Here is a 16,501-nt window from a genome sequence, read left to right on the forward strand (position 1 = left end):
TTCCTTGCCTCTCCCAGCTTCTGGTGCTTACCAGCATTCTTTGGTTTGTGGCCACATCATTCCAATCTCTGTCTCTGTAATTACCTTGTCCTCTGTGTACCATAAAATCTCTCTCTGCCTCCCTCTTACAAAGATACATGTGATCACATTAGGGCCCACCTGGATAACTCAGAATAATCTCCCCATCTCCTTAAATCCTTAAGCTAATCATATCTGCAGAGTTTGCCATATAAGGTAACATGGACAGCTTCCAAGTATTGAGGACCATTGTTCAGCATGATACAGGTGATAAGACTTTCTTGGAAAACGTGTCATAAAATCTCAAAACAGTTTTATGTATTTTAATGACAAGGATTAAATGTGCTACACAAAGAAGTCTGTCAGGAGAGCAGCAAGCAGCTGAACACGATGCCCACCTTCCCTCCCCTGCTACAAATCAGACTGAGGGCTCCAAGGGTCCCAGAAATCCTCATTAACTGATAATTGCTTGATACCTAGTGGTTCTTGATGAAACATGCCCAAGACTATCTTTATTTTCCTCCAAAAAGGAACCACTGCTTGTGTTTCACAAAAGGCCCACTACGTGTGAGAAGTTCTACGGTCTTATTTTTATTTTTTCAATGCAATCCAGGCCCCCCAAAATCTATTAAGCCTCTACTATGCACCCACAAATGCTAAGTGCTGGGCAGGGGAGCACAGTGACCTTTGTGGGGATGGGAAGCTATGAGAAACAACAGAGATTGGTCCTCCAAGAAGGCAAAGGACGTACAGGAGCAATCACTCAGACCGCGGCCCCGGGTTCAGGTCAGGCAAAGGCATGTGGATGTTATGTCCTATGAACAGCCAGGCAGCAGGGAGGAAACATCCTGAGGAGGTCTTCACAGAGCAGTTCACTTCAACCCGGGAATTCCTGACAAGGAAACAGCAAGAGCAAAGGCCCAGGAGTAGGGGTGAGGGGAGAAAACACAGCAGGTCCAAGGGCAAGGGAGGAGGTCATCTGACTGGAGTGGACAGTCCCATGGGCAGCAGCGGGGTCTAATCCTGTAGAGGTGAGTTGACCAGCCTGGGGAGGGCCTGGGATTCTAGCTAAGGTATGAGGATGCTATTCTGGGTGGTGGAGGTCAGGAGCCACAGAAGCACCTTGAACAGAGGATGATATGAAAAAGAGAAGTGCTTTAGGAAAAGAGATCTTTGGGATGTTGTCCAGGACAGACTAGACTTTAAAACAGAAGGGGTATGGCGGGAGTGGAGGTGGGGAGTGACAGGGACTCAGGAAGAGCTGTCTGTAGCTTTAGCCCTTATGTCCATTCAGCAAGCACTTCCTAGGCAGCATTCATTCTGGCTGAATAAACCTGTAGGAATATTGAAAGTTTACCAAACATGGGTCATGGATAGAGTCACATTTGATCCTCACAATAACCTCATGCAATAGCCCATAATATGAACCTATTTGTAGATGAAGCACCCAGGATTTGTCCTAATTTAGAGAATTCCAAGGAAGCCTTGAGCCACAGTGGCACGACCCAGGGAAAAGAATGGAGCTCCTTTAGGAGTGGGGACTGGCCCCAGCTGGCTTCTGGCCCATGGTGGCAACAGGTGGTCAGTGCCTGGTGTCCAGTAGGGAGTAGGGCACTCAGGATTGACTCCCCACTGGCCTGTGTGCCCAGGAGCTCTAGTCTAGGGGACAGGCATCGGGGAAAGTAATACCCGAAGCCAGAGGGAGGGCAACTTCAGAGTTCAGATCTTGAGGCTAAGATCCATCAGAGAGTTACCCCAGCCAGAGGCTGGGCATGTGGGCACAGTATCTGGCCCCCGGGTGAGAGGGCTGGTGTTAAGGCCCAAGGCAAAGGGAGTGATGCTCAGAATATGTATTCATATCCAAGAGAAAAGTGGACCGCTAAGAGGAAAGGCTAGTGTTCTGATTATCTATTGCTGTGTATCAATCACTCCAAAACTTAATGGGCTAAAACAATAGTAGTTATTTATTTTGCTCATGAATCTGCAATTGGGACAGGACTTGGCAGGGACAGCTCATCTCCTCATTGCGGTATCAGCTGGGACAACCTGACTGGAGCTGAAGGATCCACTTTCAAGATGGCTCACTGAGATGGCTAGTAACCTGGTGCCAGTTGCTGCTTGGAGTGGAGCCAGAGAGGGGGCCTAAGTTCTTTTCCACACAGGCCTCTCAACAGGGCTTCCTTACAGCATGGTGGCTGCTTCCAAGAGCAAGTGTCCCAAGAGAACGAGCCAATCACTGTATTGCCTTTCATGACCTAGCTTCAGAAGTCACATTGTGTGACTTTTGCCATAGTCATAAGCTCACCCAGATTTACAGGGCAAGAAACACAGACCACTCCTTGCTTATACCCATACCTCTCAACAAGAGGAATGTCACAGTCACATTAAAAGAAGAGCATATGGAGGGACTGGCCCAGTGGCATAAAGGTTAAGTTCACGCACTCTGCTTCAGTGGCCTGGGGATGGCGGGTTCAGATCCCAGGTGTGGACCATGCTGTGGTGGCATCCCACATACAAAAAACAGAGAGGAAGATTAGCTCAGATGTTAGCTCAGCAACAATCTTCCTCGAGCAAAAAGAGGAAGACTGGCAACAGATGTTAGCTCAGGGCCAGTCTTCCCCATCAAAAAAAAAAAAAAAGGTTTATTAAAAAAAAAAAAGAAGAGCGTATAGAGCCAGCCCTGATGGCTTGGTTAAAGTTCAGTGGTCACTGCTTCAGTTAATGACTTACAATTATGATATACAACCATGTACCAGGGCTCTGGGGAGGGAAAAAAGAGAGAGAAAACAAAAATTGTCTAACAAAAAAAAAAAAAAAAAGAAGAGCATATGGGACCGGGTATATTGTTGTAGCCATCTTTAGAAAATCAAATCTGACACACAAATGTAGAAGATTATTCATACTACCAACTTCATCCCTTTGTCAACAAATACGTTTTTTTCTCCCCAAAGCCCCAGTACATGGTTGTGTATCATAGTTGTAAGTTGTTCTAGTTCTTCTCTGTGAGCCGCCGCCACAGCATGGCTACTGACAGGCGAGTGGTGTGGTTCTACAAACAGGAACCAAACCCGGGCTGCCAAAGCAGTGAGAGCACTGAACTTTAACCACTAGGCCAACAGGGCTGGCTCTCTCAACAAATATTTTTGCAGACTTACTGTGTGCCAGGTAAACCAGAGGATACAGTCCCTGCCTTCAAGGAGTTCACAGTCTGATGGTGAAGTCAGGTAAGAGATCAAGAGATTATAGGGCTCTGATGATGAAATGCTGGGGATGACAACAGGAAGATGATGTGGGAACTGGAGCAGGGCCACACCTGACCTCGGGGAGGAAGAGGGTCAGGAGAGTTTTCCAGAGAAAGTAACGTCTAGTCTGAGTCTTGGGGATGAAGGGGGAGGTTTCCGAGGAGAGGGAACACCACGAACCGAGATTTGAGGGAGGGGACCAGGTTACTCCGCTTTGCTGCAGTAACTAACCACCCAACTCTCAGAGGTTCACAACCACGCACACTATTTCTCACTCCATATTAAAGCCAGGCTGCAGACCAGCCATGACTCTGCTTCAGGTTGGTACTCTGCTCCATCTTCTTTTTCATCCTGTGACATAGGCTGGAGCAGCACCTATCGGCTGTATGAGGACAAAAGAAGAAAGAGGAGTAAAGTCTGGATGTACTCATGGCCTGGAGGCAACTTACAAGGTCTCTAAAAGCTTCTGTTCCTCCACTCACACTTCATTGGTCCCAGTCTGTCACATGGCCAAGCCCAGAGTCAATGAAGCATCCGTGGGCGGTGATGGATATCGACCACAGGATGGAAGAGTCCATGAACTTCAAATCACTCAGGATGGCTGAAGCCTTGACTAGGAAGTGGGCAGCATGGAGAGATAAGCTGGATGTATGTGCTAAGTCTGATGACAAAGGCCCTCATACGCCATGCTGAGGAGTCTAAATATCATCCTGAAGTTAATAGGTGCCATTAGGAGAATTTAAATAAAGAGTGGCACAATCATATCTGTGTTCTAAATTAGTGGCTCTGCCTGATTTGTGATGGATGGATTGGAAAAGGCACCACTTTGGGGAGAGGGGAGAAAAGCGGAGGGAAGGAACTAATGTTTGTTTAACAGCTCTCATGTACCAGGCACTAGACTTTCATATTCCATAGCCGACTAGAACAGTAGCCCTCCAATCACCTCATTCTTCCACGTCTGGGCTCATAGTCCCTGCAGATTGGGTAGTGGACCATATAGTCCCTCCCACCCACCACCTGAACATCGCTGATTGGAGTGCGAATCACCTGACCCAAGATGAGCCTATAGGATTCTCTCTCAAGAATTTGGAACGGGGCAGAGATTTTTGAGTGCTTCCTGAGTACCTGAGCCAGGGGGACACAATAAAGGCTGGAGAAGTATTAAAAGGAGTAGAAACGGGGAACACTGCTCTTCAGAGAGAGAACAAAGATACTCAGAGGGGAGCAGAGAAAGGAGACCATCCTGCCACCTAGAAGGAGGGAAAGTGGCTGCCTTGATTTCTATTTTCCAGTTTCTGGTTCTGCCCCTCTTAAGGATAATGGTATTCCCTGCCCTTGCATCCACGTGCTACCCCCGAATCCTTGTAATAAACTTATTTTTTTTCTGTTAGTCTGAGTGGATTTCTGTGGCTTGTACCTCAAAGTACCTAGACCAGGACATTTTAATTCTGAGTCCCTCAGGCTCGCCCCCGGCATAATAGGGCCATGAGTACATCCAGACTTTACCCAGTGGGGTGCTGAGGCTACGGCTGTACAGGTTGCCCTAGTCACAGTGGGCTCCTGCCCAGCAGGGGCTGATAGGGACTGAAGGCCACCAATCCCAGGTCCTGGGGGCTGAGACCTTGGGGCAGAGAGAGCCTTTCCTAGAACCTAGACCCACTTTCCTGACACCTCCAGGGAACTCTCAACCACTGGGAGCTGGAAGTGCCTGGGGAACCTGAGCTCAGAGAGAGGAAAGGCCTGAGGGTGAGAGATGAGAGCTTGGCAGAAAAGCTGCCCCAGTGGAGTGGGTGAGAGCTGACGTCCTGCAGCCAAAAGGCCTGGATTCAAGAACCCTGCTCTTTTTCTCCCTAGTTGGGGAAACTGACTCCATAAGACTATGCCATAGCTGCTGGATTTGTGCTTAATCTCTCTGAGCCTCAGTGTCACCACCTGTAAGATGGAGCTGTTAATTATGCTGTCCGGACTCATAGAGCTGTTTTGAAATTATGTGAGATAGCACATAACAGGCACTGAGTAAATTCTTCCTATTATTACTTTTGCTATTACAGAGGAACTAAGGTCCATAAGGCTTATGACTTACGGTACGGGTTTTGGCATCAAGGACTGAAATTTCAGAGGCTCCTTATTAGCTGTATGACCTAGGTCAAGTTGCTTAACCTCTCTGAGCCCACTTTATAGGTAAATGCTGATAATACCCACTGTATGGGATTATGGTACCCACTATACATTAGTAAACTGCTCTGTGTATAGAAGATACTCTATTAGGGGCAGTTATTTTTTATTTTAACAGATACACCTGGCTCTATCTTAAGATGCAAGGGGCTGATGAGGAAGAAGTTAGGGAGGGGAAGGAGAGTCACTTCATTTACTCCAGCTAACAATCACACAATCCACACCCACCTATCAAGCCTTCAGCATGAGCTCTGCTTTGCGCTCAACCCTGAGAGCACATACAACAGAAGGAGAAGCCCTGTGCAACCTCATAGGCACACACAATGTCACACCTGTTTGCAGTTGTCTTTTACTTTCTGAGACTTGCCTTAATGAGACCAAAATCTGGGAAACGCCATAAGACAATACAAAACGTTATGGCAGCTAAAGGTCTCCTGTTCATTTCCAAACAGGGACTCAGTCTTTTCACATACATTAGCTCACTTCCTCTTCCCAAAACCCTGGGAGCAAGGTGTTTGTTAGGCCTGCTCTTTTTCTCCCTAGTCGGGGAAACTGACTCCATAAGACTGAGTCGCTTGCCCTTGCTCACCCTGTTACTAAGTGGCAGAGGGAGGATTTAGCCCGGATAGCCTGACTCCAAAGCCCACACTCTCTCCAAGGCTGCCGTGGGTGGCGAACTGCAGAGACCTCGGTTGTTTCGTGTGTACGAGTTCCTGTCTTTCCAACTGCTCCAGAACGTCCAGTCACATATCTGGGCATGTCCCAAAGTGCCTGGCTCAGGTCTAGGCATAAATAGAGGCTTGGTAATATTTGTCACCTGAAAACTAAATCTGCCTTTTGACACTTCGGTCAGTGTTATTTACTGAAATAACACTAATTGTATGCAATTCTGCAAATACAGTATCTCATAACATCCTGATGACAATAGCCTTGATGGATTCCTGAGCACCTATTTTGAACCAGATGTTTCATAAACTTTGTCTCTAATCCCCATAGCAACAGCATTCAATTCAACAGCAATTGTTGAAGGCTTATTGGGTGCCAAGCACTGGGCTTTCATCCTCATTTTACAAATGAGCAAAATAAGGCTCCAAGACTGAGGGACTTACTGAAGTGGTGGGTCTGGACCAAGGACCCAGGCCTGTCTGATGCCAAAGCCCTTGTCGTCTGCTCTATCTACCCTGCCTTCCACATACGTGAGCATTGACTAACAGTGCAACTATATTAGAATGGTTGGAAGAAAGACGGTAATTGCCAGAGGACCAACCACATCTGTCATCACAAATCAGAATGCCACAGTGATACCATAGGACATCTATTTGAGGCTGACATTGACCTGGTACCTCTGCAGCAGTCTCACGCACAGGTTTCCCTGAGCTCTGTACCCTCCCCAGCAGGGCTGTATCTGGTTTCCACCTCCTTTATTAAAGCACTGTGCATAAATTAATTAACATACATTCTTCTGTAAGAAACAGCCCCCGGGTTTTAGCCTTAATTCACATACACAACAAAATAAAGTATTGGATTTCCAAGTTAAGAACAATGTTGGCTTTTTCCAGGTTCCCTATAAAAATGCAGAACTTGGTGGAATCCCCTTGAATGGCTGGGTGGGAGTGGCTTCTGGCCCAGGCCCTACCCAATTGAGGAGAGCCAAGACCAGTCACCAGCCAGGGAGAGAGGTATCACTGATGAGTGGGACCGATGCATTGTAATTAATGGCAATAAAGAGATACTGCAGGAGAGGGAAGTGCCAAGCCAGGAATCCCTGCTCCCGGATAGAATTTCTCCCAGGTAATGGAAAGAAAAAAAAAGTCACTTCTTACAGGAAACCTGATCTACATGTTGCCCACAGAGGATTTTTGTAAAGAAAAGGAACTAAAGAAATGCAACTAAAGACAGCAGCCCAAGAAAAATTAAAATAACTCTACTTAGAAAACTTTCTTTCCTGCAACCCAAGGGAACCCGGTAACGCTATAGGCAGTTAGACCTGGAATTTCTACGAGCGGGACGGTCAGTCTCTAGCTTCCATGTAGCCCTACGGAGACTCTAGCACGCAGTACTTCTGGCTGGAGGAAGCCGGCACAGCTCTCTGAGACCTCCCCACAAAGAAGAGGAGGGCAAGAAGAGGGCTGGGAGGGAAGAATAGGAGGAAAGAGGAGGAAGAGGGCCATTCTCCTATTGGCCCGGTACTTCCCAGTTGTTGCTGTCAGTCAAATCCCATTGGTCATTCAGGCATCCATTCCAACATTTCCTGGGCGCCCACTGTGTGCAAGGCAGATCCAGACTCTCCAGGGGGCATGTGCGAGGGTGAAAAGCCGGTGTCCGTCCCCCAAGGATGTTGTGATCAGACCCTGGCAACCTAGTGGCCTCCGGGCGTGTGTGTCTGTCTCCGAGGGAGCGCGCTTCGCGGACGCGCCCCCTCCTTGTGCCGGCTCTGCCTGCGCCTATGGCCGGTTGGGGGGCGTTGGGGGACAGGAGGTGAGGAGGGAAGAATCGGCCAGCCCTCCCGGCTCCCTCTCCCTCCTCGGCTAGAGGCTTGGGGGAAACTGCTCACCGACCCGCCGACCCTGCATCTGGGACCTGCCGCGTGGGGGCGCTCGCGGGCAGACCCGGCGAAAGCAGGTCGTGGACGCACAGGCCTTCGAACCGCCCCTCGGAAGGAAAATCAGGCGCGGACTCCCGCAGCTTCCTGAACCAAAGCCGAGAGCCTGGCCCCCTCAGCCGGATGCCCGGCCCGCCGCGCCCCCATCCCCTTCCCAGGCGAAGGGGCCCGGCGTCCCCTGCCAGCCCTGGAGGGAGCGCGACGCGGATGGGAAGGGACACCGGGACCGAGGGGGGACTGCGGGCTGGGACGGAAGGCCGCGAGCCAGGCCGGGCGTCGTAGCAAGGCGGAGAGCGCCCGGGCCTGGGTACCCGTCTCTAGTCCCGGTCGGTCACGGTGTCGCCTCGGGCCGATTGGCCGGTTTGGAGGCCTCCAAACGGGCGCCAAGCCCCTGTTCTCGCTCTTTTCGTTTGAACAAGATGCCCCGTGAGCCCGCGGCCTCCGAACCGTTTTCTCGTGAGGGCCCTCCCGGCCGCCGCGGGGGTCGCAAGCAGAGGCCAGAAGGGCGGAGGGGCTGCGGTGGCCCCAGGGCGACCCTGCTGCTCCGGCCCTTGGGGCCCTGTGACGTGCCTGCCACGTGCGGCGCGGGCGACACCCCGTTTCGCGCCGTTTCAGGAGGGCGGCCGCCGGAAGCCTAGTGCCCAGGCACCTCGGGGCGTCGAGGCGTCGCGGGGACCATTTTCGGAAATGCAGAATTCATGCGAGCGGAATCCTCGCGCCTTGACCTGCCCCAAACGCTGGGCAACAGAAACCCGTGGGGCGCGGGGCTTGCGACGGCCCGCTCTGCGTCCGCCCGGCGGCCGGGGACCGGCGAGCGCGAGGGCGAGGGCGAGGGCGCGGCGGGAGGCGCCGGGAGGCCGGGCGCACACAGCCCGCGCCGCGTGCCCGCCTTCAACGAAACGCGCCGCCTGCCGGGCCGGGCGGAGGCCGGCTCGGGCGAGTGTGCGGCGGCCACAGCGGGCTCTGAGCGCCGGGAGGACCGACGCCCCCTACCTCTTCATCCCTGGCCGGCCGGGGCTCCCCAGAGCTCTGAGCCCGGGGTGCGCGGCGGCGGGGAGGGCCGGAGGCGGGCGGCGCTACGCCGGAGTCTGCCCAGGGGATTTCTGTAGCCTTTATAGGCTGGAAAAATAAAGATCAAAAAAGAAAAAAAAAGAAGCTTCTGCTCCTCTGGTTTAGCACCGAGCCCGCTCTCCCTTCTCTGCCGGCGTTGGAAATAGGCGGCAAGCAGCTCCTTCTCCTTAGATCACCCCCTTCTTTTCGAAATGGCCCCAACCCAAAGTCAGGGAAGCCTTTGGGAGGCTGGTGCGGCTGCCTTCTCCCTTTCCCCAGAAGTCCCCCGAGTGGGCGATGTGCCAGCCCTGGGCTGGGCAATGGGTGCCATCTGTGGGGGTCCTTGAGTCTTGCTCTGGGGAGCGTCTGGTCCAGCTCTAGACACAAGGCCCTAGACTGTCCCTGAACAAGAGTCAGAGGCAAAGGTATTGTGTCAGCGTGAGCTCACTGGGTGTAGCACACCCACCTTCCCCTGCTGTGCCTTCCAGAAAGTCCCATCCCAAGGGACTTCCAGTGCACCTTGGAGGTGATAGGAGACATTTCAGTGAGGCCCAAATTTCCACAGGTCTACAAAACTTTGCTCCCCCGCAGCCATGGAGTTTCTCCTATTTGTGCTTGATGAAAGCAGGCCTCTCCAGCATGTCTTAGCAGAGGAAAGAGTATGTGATAACGTGGGTTGGGGTGGAGTAGACACAAGGCACCCGGCACCCGCAGGCCTCTCTAGCAGCTGCTCTGAGCACTGAAACCCGGGGCTCAGACTGCCTTAAGGTCAGGCTGGCGTCTATCAAATCCCTATGCAGACACCTCCCAAGTGCTCTGTCCTGTAGCAAAGACTGTCAGGGAGGGGGCTGGGCAGGGAGGGGGCTGCAGCCTGTGAAGGGACCCTAGCTGAGCTTGTAACCTTTTTAGGGCAGGCACTCAGCTGCCTGCTGGCAGGAGGTTCTAGTCCAGACCTGCTAGAACTGGTTTCCTACAAATATGGGGGGAAGGGGAGAGCTAGTGGCATATGGACACCCCCATACTTTGGGTTATGGTGTTACAGGTTTTCTGTGCTTGCTCTGTAATGACATTTCATATGGCACACATTATATTACCCAAGGTGGCAGGTCCCAGCTCCGTTCTGGCAGGGCTGACTCTTGGGCTTAATGCCCAGGGGCTGCAAAGAGGGCAATGCTGAAAGGGACGGTGAGTCTGAAGCTCCAGAAAATCTACCTTAGCTGAACATGGGCAGGACCCTGTCCTGGGGGAAGTTCAATCTTGAGGCTCCAAGGGTCCAGGGAGGGGCATATTCACAGTGAGAGCTGTGGCTGAGGTTGCAAAGATTACCCAATGTCAGTATTCTTCAACCCGCCCCAGCCCTGAACCAGCAGGGGTCTGAAAGATCACACAGGCCTCATGTAATAGGAGGCGAGAATGAGCTGGAGAGGACTGTAAACTGGCCCAAGGTCTCACACCAGGAAGTTACTGCCCAGTCCCACCCACCAGAACGGGACCAAGGTACTCCCCTTCAACCCCAGCCTGATCTTGCCAAGATGTAAGATGGCCATGGCCGGAGCTGGGCCCAGCCAGCCAGTCACTAACCATACGGCTGAAGAACAGGTCTCGGAAAGAGTAGGTTGCCCCTTCTTGGGGTTCAGCAAGGTAGGCTGTGAGGCTCAGTGCAGCCAGGGGTAACTATTTCCCAGGGTCCTCTAAGGCCAACTCAGGTGAACCCTGTGTGGCAGCACACAGGACTCTGGATAAAGTGGCCTGGATGCCACAGGGCTCCTCCCAGCCAACAGATGCAGATTCTGAAGTTGCCACCTGGATTTCTGCAGGGAGCTGTCCCTAATACTGGTATCGAACATTCTCTGACCACCCTGTGGTCAACACACCCAGAAGCAAAAGTCTCAGGGAGAGTCCGAGGGTTCCACTCTGTCATGCCTGCAACTCCCCCAGAGGACCTCTAGAACGCTAGAGCAGGGGTGGAAACTGTTGCAAATCTTGCAAAGGAAACGGACCTTTAGAATAAATATGAACCTTGCTCATAGGTACCCAGCAAAGCCAAAACATGAACTTAGAGCTCTGGGCTTCCATTCCAGTGCTCTTAGCACAAACTCCCCAGAAATTGTAAAGGGGTGGGAACAAAGAAAGGTGGCCTAGACACAGGTTCCACAGTCCTAAACTGAGGGCAGAGGCCCAGCTCTGTGGTGGCTTGGGTTCTGGCACTGGGAGCCCTGGTGGGCTCCATCCTGCAACAGCTCAGAACTGAGGGGAAACCGAAGTGGAAAGGACCAGCCTGGGAAGGAACTAAGCCCGGGGCTTTTCAAAACAGAAGAAACAGCAGCAACACTCTCCTCTCCTACCTACTCTGCCTGCCCTTCTCCCAGAGAACCAGCACTGCGTGTTGCCACTCCCGCCCTGAGAAAGAAGCAAAAAACAAGACCCCCTTTTTAAGCCCCTCATTCTGGAGCTCAGAGACCTGGTTCCCATGCTAGAAGTGGCCACAGCCCAGTCTGAGCTGAGAGGGGGGAGGGTGGAGGGGTTTGCCTCCACTCTGTCCTCCCCGACCGCCCACGGGGGAAGGGCCACAGCCGTCCTAGACTCCCTGCCCCCGCCGCCCGTGGGCAGACTGCCGGCGCTGCTGACCCGAGTCAACTTCCGTAGAGGCCACACGGGAGTGCCGCGCGCTTTTCGGGCTGTGGGCCCCGTGGGGTTAAATCTGAGTCCCCGCCCAGCCGGCGAGGAGCAGAGAGCGCTGAGCAGGGGCCGTCCGGCCGCGGGGCAGCCGGCCCGGTGAGGAGAGGGAGGAAAGGCGGGATCCTCCAAGAAGCAGATTCTCAGACGTCCGCCTGCGGCCACTGCCAAATCTTCCCGACTGACTTCTAACTCCTCCTCCCTCCCCTTGTCCCTCGTGGACCGCTCTGGTCCGAGTTCCTTGGATGGGGGTGGGGAGCTGTCAGCAGGAAAAGCCAAATCTTTGAGGGGCGCCCGAGCACGTCCAAACTCTCCCGTCTCACCGGCGTCTCCTGGGCAGAATCTACCCGGCAAACAGCGGCCCTGGGCGGGGCCTGACGACTCCGAGTGCAGGCGGGGGGCACCCGGCGGAGCCTTGAGAAAAGCTGCCCAAAGTTTCTTCCCCGTCGAGGCTCCCTCCACCCCTCTCCAACCCCTTCCTCCCGGCACCCCCTTAAACAGTCTTCCGCCTTTTCTTCTCCCGTTTTCCCTCCCCACGTCGGTCCTCCCCTTTTTTCCTCCGCGCGTCTCCACTCCGCCTCCCCACTCCCGTGTCCGTCTCCGCCCGTGCTCTTTGGGCGTCCGCCCCGTCAATCACCGCCGCCGCGGGCCCCTGCCCGGCCCTCTCCGCCTCCCAGGTTCTTGGAGCGCCTCGGGCTCCTGTCTCGGGCCGCCCTCCGCTTTGCGCGGAGTCGGGCGATCTGTCAGCGGAGCCGGCCGGGGGGAGCCGCCCAGCCCGCCAGGGCTCGGGTTACCAGTGACTGACAGCGTCTCCATGGCGAATAATTTGACTCCGACTATTGTCTGGCGCGGGCAGGCCCCGGGTCAGATAACCAGACCAATCAGGGCGCGGGCCGCCGCGCCTCATGCCCGCTTAGAATAATATTATTAAAAAAGCAGCGAGAGAGCTAGACGGGAGGGAGAGCGAGCGAGAGAGAAGCGAGCGAGAGAGTGGCGGGCGGGCGAGCGCGGAGCATGCGGAGCGGCGCCCCGGGCGGCCCCCGGGCTTGGACGAGGGGGCAGGCGAGGCGCGCAGGCAGCGGGGGCGCGGAGCGGCGCGGGACCCGCGGCCGGCGCGGGGGAGTCCTGCAGTGACTCCGGGTTCGCCGGGAGCAGCGCCGGGCCAGGGGGCCGGCCCCGCCCGCCTCTCGGCCCAGACGGCCAGGCGAGGAGGCGCCCATGCCGGACCGCGCAGCGCAGTGAGGACGCGCGCGGGCGGGCGGGGGCGCAGCCGGCACCATGTCCATGTTGCCCACCTTCGGCTTCACGCAGGAGCAAGTGGCGTGCGTGTGCGAGGTGCTGCAGCAGGGCGGCAACATCGAGCGGCTGGGCCGCTTCCTCTGGTCGCTGCCCGCCTGCGAGCACCTCCACAAGAATGAAAGCGTGCTCAAGGCCAAGGCGGTGGTGGCCTTCCACCGCGGCAACTTCCGCGAGCTCTACAAGATCCTGGAGAGCCACCAGTTCTCGCCGCACAACCACGCCAAGCTGCAGCAGCTGTGGCTCAAGGCGCACTACATCGAAGCGGAGAAGCTGCGCGGCCGGCCGCTGGGCGCTGTGGGCAAATACCGCGTGCGCCGCAAGTTTCCGCTGCCGCGCTCCATCTGGGACGGCGAGGAGACCAGCTACTGCTTCAAGGAGAAGAGTCGCAGCGTGCTGCGCGAGTGGTACGCGCACAACCCCTACCCCTCACCCCGCGAGAAGCGCGAGCTGGCGGAGGCCACGGGCCTCACCACCACGCAGGTCAGCAACTGGTTCAAGAACAGGCGGCAGCGCGACCGGGCAGCCGAGGCCAAGGAAAGGTACGAGTAAGTAGATCCCCGGAGCCAGCAAGCCCGGACCCGAGGGAGGGGGTAGCAGGGCGTTCATCCACCCCCGAGAGAGGCCTAAACGGGGCCCCTAGTCCCAGCCACGGCCCAGCTGCAGCTAGGTCTGACCCGGACGGCGCTCAGGCGCTCAGGTCTTTCGGGAGACCAGGAGGTCAGGGATTTGTCTAAAGCGGGCAGCGCAGTCGGGGAAGTTGTCAACTAACTCCTTGGTGGCTTGTGGACAAAAGTGGAGAAGTTTCGGAGGAAAGGCTAGACAGTGGGCCTGGACCCGGTGCAAGCCGGCGCAGCAGGCAGGACACGATCGTCCTCCCAGGGACTGAGGAGACTGTCCCAGTTGCCGATTTTAGGCCTGCCTGTTTGAATTCACCACCGCTTCCCTGAACTTCTCCTTGGCCTTACTCAGCTCCAGGCCAGAATGTGATTAGGGGTCAGCAGTGGGAATGGAACTTCTCGGGTATGACCTGGATGTGGAGGGGCTGGATGTGGACGGGCTTGGGCAGGAAGTTTCCTTGTCTGGACACACGAGTTCATAGCAAGAGACTTTTATCCCGCATAGAAAGGACCAAAAGGCGAAAGGGTTGGGGAAGAAGTGTCAGCGCTGGGGGAGAAGAAGAGAAATACATGCCCCTTTTCTCTGCCTTGTTGGATGCGGCAGGACTTCCCTTACCCTTGACCCCTCTCTCCTCAGAGTCTACCTTCTTTGGTGGGTAGATCAATAGGTCTGGGGTGAGCCGAGAGCGGCAGAAGAAAGGCTGGGAGTTGCTTGTCCTCAGGGAAACCAAGACTTCCTGAACTAGCCTAACAGTTGGCCATTAGACTGTGGTGGCTGCCAGCCCTGTGGCCCCTCAGGACCCCAAATCTGGAGGGGGAAATGGCAGAGAAACTGACGGTGGGGACAGAATCCAGCATGAGTTTCGGAGCAAAACAAGACGCCTGGGGTCAGTGGTATGGGGTGTGCGGAGCCCATAGTTTGAATGATCATGGTGGTGTGGGGGTACTGAACAGTGAAGTGGGACCTCTGGACATGGCAGGGAAGCTTCAGGCTGACCATGGTCTCTGAGACCATGAGTCTGGGGTATCCTCAGTTGTAAGGTCTCAGCTGCCAGCCCTGTGGGAAGTTCCCTTCAAGGAAAACAGGAAGAAAAGGCCTCAGGAAGCCCGTGAAGAAAGAATCTGTCCAAGATTTCAAATATCTGAATCTAGGCAGAGCTGTCAGTCAAAAGCAGGGCAGGAGGTGGGTTCTCCCTGCTGGGGTCCCTGTCCACCCAGACTGGCTTGTGTCCAGACTCCTGAAGAACTAGGTTCTCAGGCCAGGGCCCAGGTGAGGGCTGCAGAGTCTCTGTTTCTGGTATGGCAGAAAAGTCTAGGCCAGGATTAGCAATCTCCTCCATTCTCCCTTGTCCCTTGTCCCTTCTCCCATGAGCTGCCCTCTAATTCCCCAGCTCCCAGTCCCCCAGCTGACATTTCCACTGTGCTGCCAGGAAAAGGGAGTCCTGCATCCTTAGGGCCTTGTCCCTAGGCCCAGTAAGAAGAGTCCTCACCAGGTCTGCAGTTTGCAGCTGGAGGGAAAGGACCCTTAGCTCCAGGAACCCGTCCCCCGGTGAGGGATTTCCCTCAAGCAGAGAAAAGCAAAGGGAGATGAACGCTGTTAAGACTCCCAACTTCAAATAGGCCCTCAGCCTAGGATCTAGGCTCTGGTGTTCCTCACTCCTGGCCCCACTTCTACCCAGCAAACCCTGGTTTGAGGAGCCAAGAGTGATCTGAAAATCCAGGCATCTTCTCTTTGTTCCTGCCTCTCCCCCAAACTCCACGGAGCCGTGCTCCCCTGCGCCTCTGCTCTGGTCAGAAATGTTAGCAACCCAGTGAGCAGTGAGGGGGTAAGGGGGACAGGACACACAGAGAGCAAGAGAGATTTTCATAAGATTGAGAGCATGAGAGGTGGGGAGATAAAGATGATACAGGGAGAAGGCTAAGAAAGAGAAATGGGGTGTGGAGAGATTGAGAGACCTGGCAGAAAGAACGAAATCCCCAAGCCAAGCCCAGAACATGGTAGAAACCGAAAACACCCGCAGGCAGCCGGCGGCGGCTCAGTCTCCGAGGTGGGCGCAGGCTCTGGCTCCCGGTGTCGTGGCGCCGAGCGGCCTCTCTTTCCCCGCTGACCCGGCTGCTTTGCTCCTGCACTTGCAGGGAGAACAGCGAAAACTCCAACTCCAACAGCCACAATCCTCTGGCTGCGTCGCTGAACGGCAGCGGCAAGTCGGTGCTAGGCAGCTCGGAGGACGAGAAGACGCCGTCGGGGACGCCGGACCACTCGTCGTCCAGCCCCGCGCTGCTGCTCAGCCCGCCGCCGCCACCAGGGCTGCCATCCCTGCACAGCCTGGGCCACCCTCCCGGCCCCAGCGCCGTGCCTGTGCCCGTGCCGGGCGGAGGTGGCGCGGACCCACTGCAGCACCACCACGGCCTGCAGGACTCCATCCTCAACCCCATGTCGGCCAACCTCGTGGACCTGGGCTCCTAGAGCCCCGCCTGCCTCGACGCGCTTGCCTTCCGGCCTTGGCGTTGGGGACCTGAGAGAGACGGTGTCGGGAGGGCGCCCTGCGCCGGCGGCCCCACCAGGTACTGAAAGACCCGCTCGCTGAGTGGGCAGGACCGCCGGCCCAGCCAGGGCAGGGCGGATGGCTCTCTGGTTTGGTCTTTGTCCGGGATTTATTTTCGGCAAGTTGCTTTTGAGATCCTTTGGAGGCCTGGGACCAGCCTTGAACCAGGGAAGGGAATAAATTATACACCTTTCTCATACTCTTTCCCTACCTTCTCTTGGCTCTTTCCGTCTCTCACCTTCCTTGACTCTTTCCTCCTCTTCCTTTTCCTTCTTT

The 16,501-nt window shown here is 55.2% G+C and overlaps 1 protein-coding gene across 1 annotated transcript; it reads left to right on the plus strand.

The window, feature by feature from the left end:
- The first annotated feature begins 12,940 nt into the window (after nucleotides 1-12,940).
- SIX2 (SIX homeobox 2) lies at nucleotides 12,941-16,146 on the plus strand. The gene is made up of 2 exons (XM_046663159.1): nucleotides 12,941-13,601; nucleotides 15,816-16,146. Exons 1-2 carry the CDS (start codon nucleotides 13,042-13,044, stop codon nucleotides 16,144-16,146), a joined length of 891 nt encoding a protein of 296 aa, XP_046519115.1. The 5' UTR covers nucleotides 12,941-13,041.
- Nucleotides 16,147-16,501: the final 355 nt, after the last annotated feature.

The sequence above is a fragment of the Equus quagga genome, chromosome 5, assembly GCF_021613505.1.
Source record: "Equus quagga isolate Etosha38 chromosome 5, UCLA_HA_Equagga_1.0, whole genome shotgun sequence".
Lineage (NCBI taxonomy): Eukaryota > Metazoa > Chordata > Mammalia > Perissodactyla > Equidae > Equus > Equus quagga.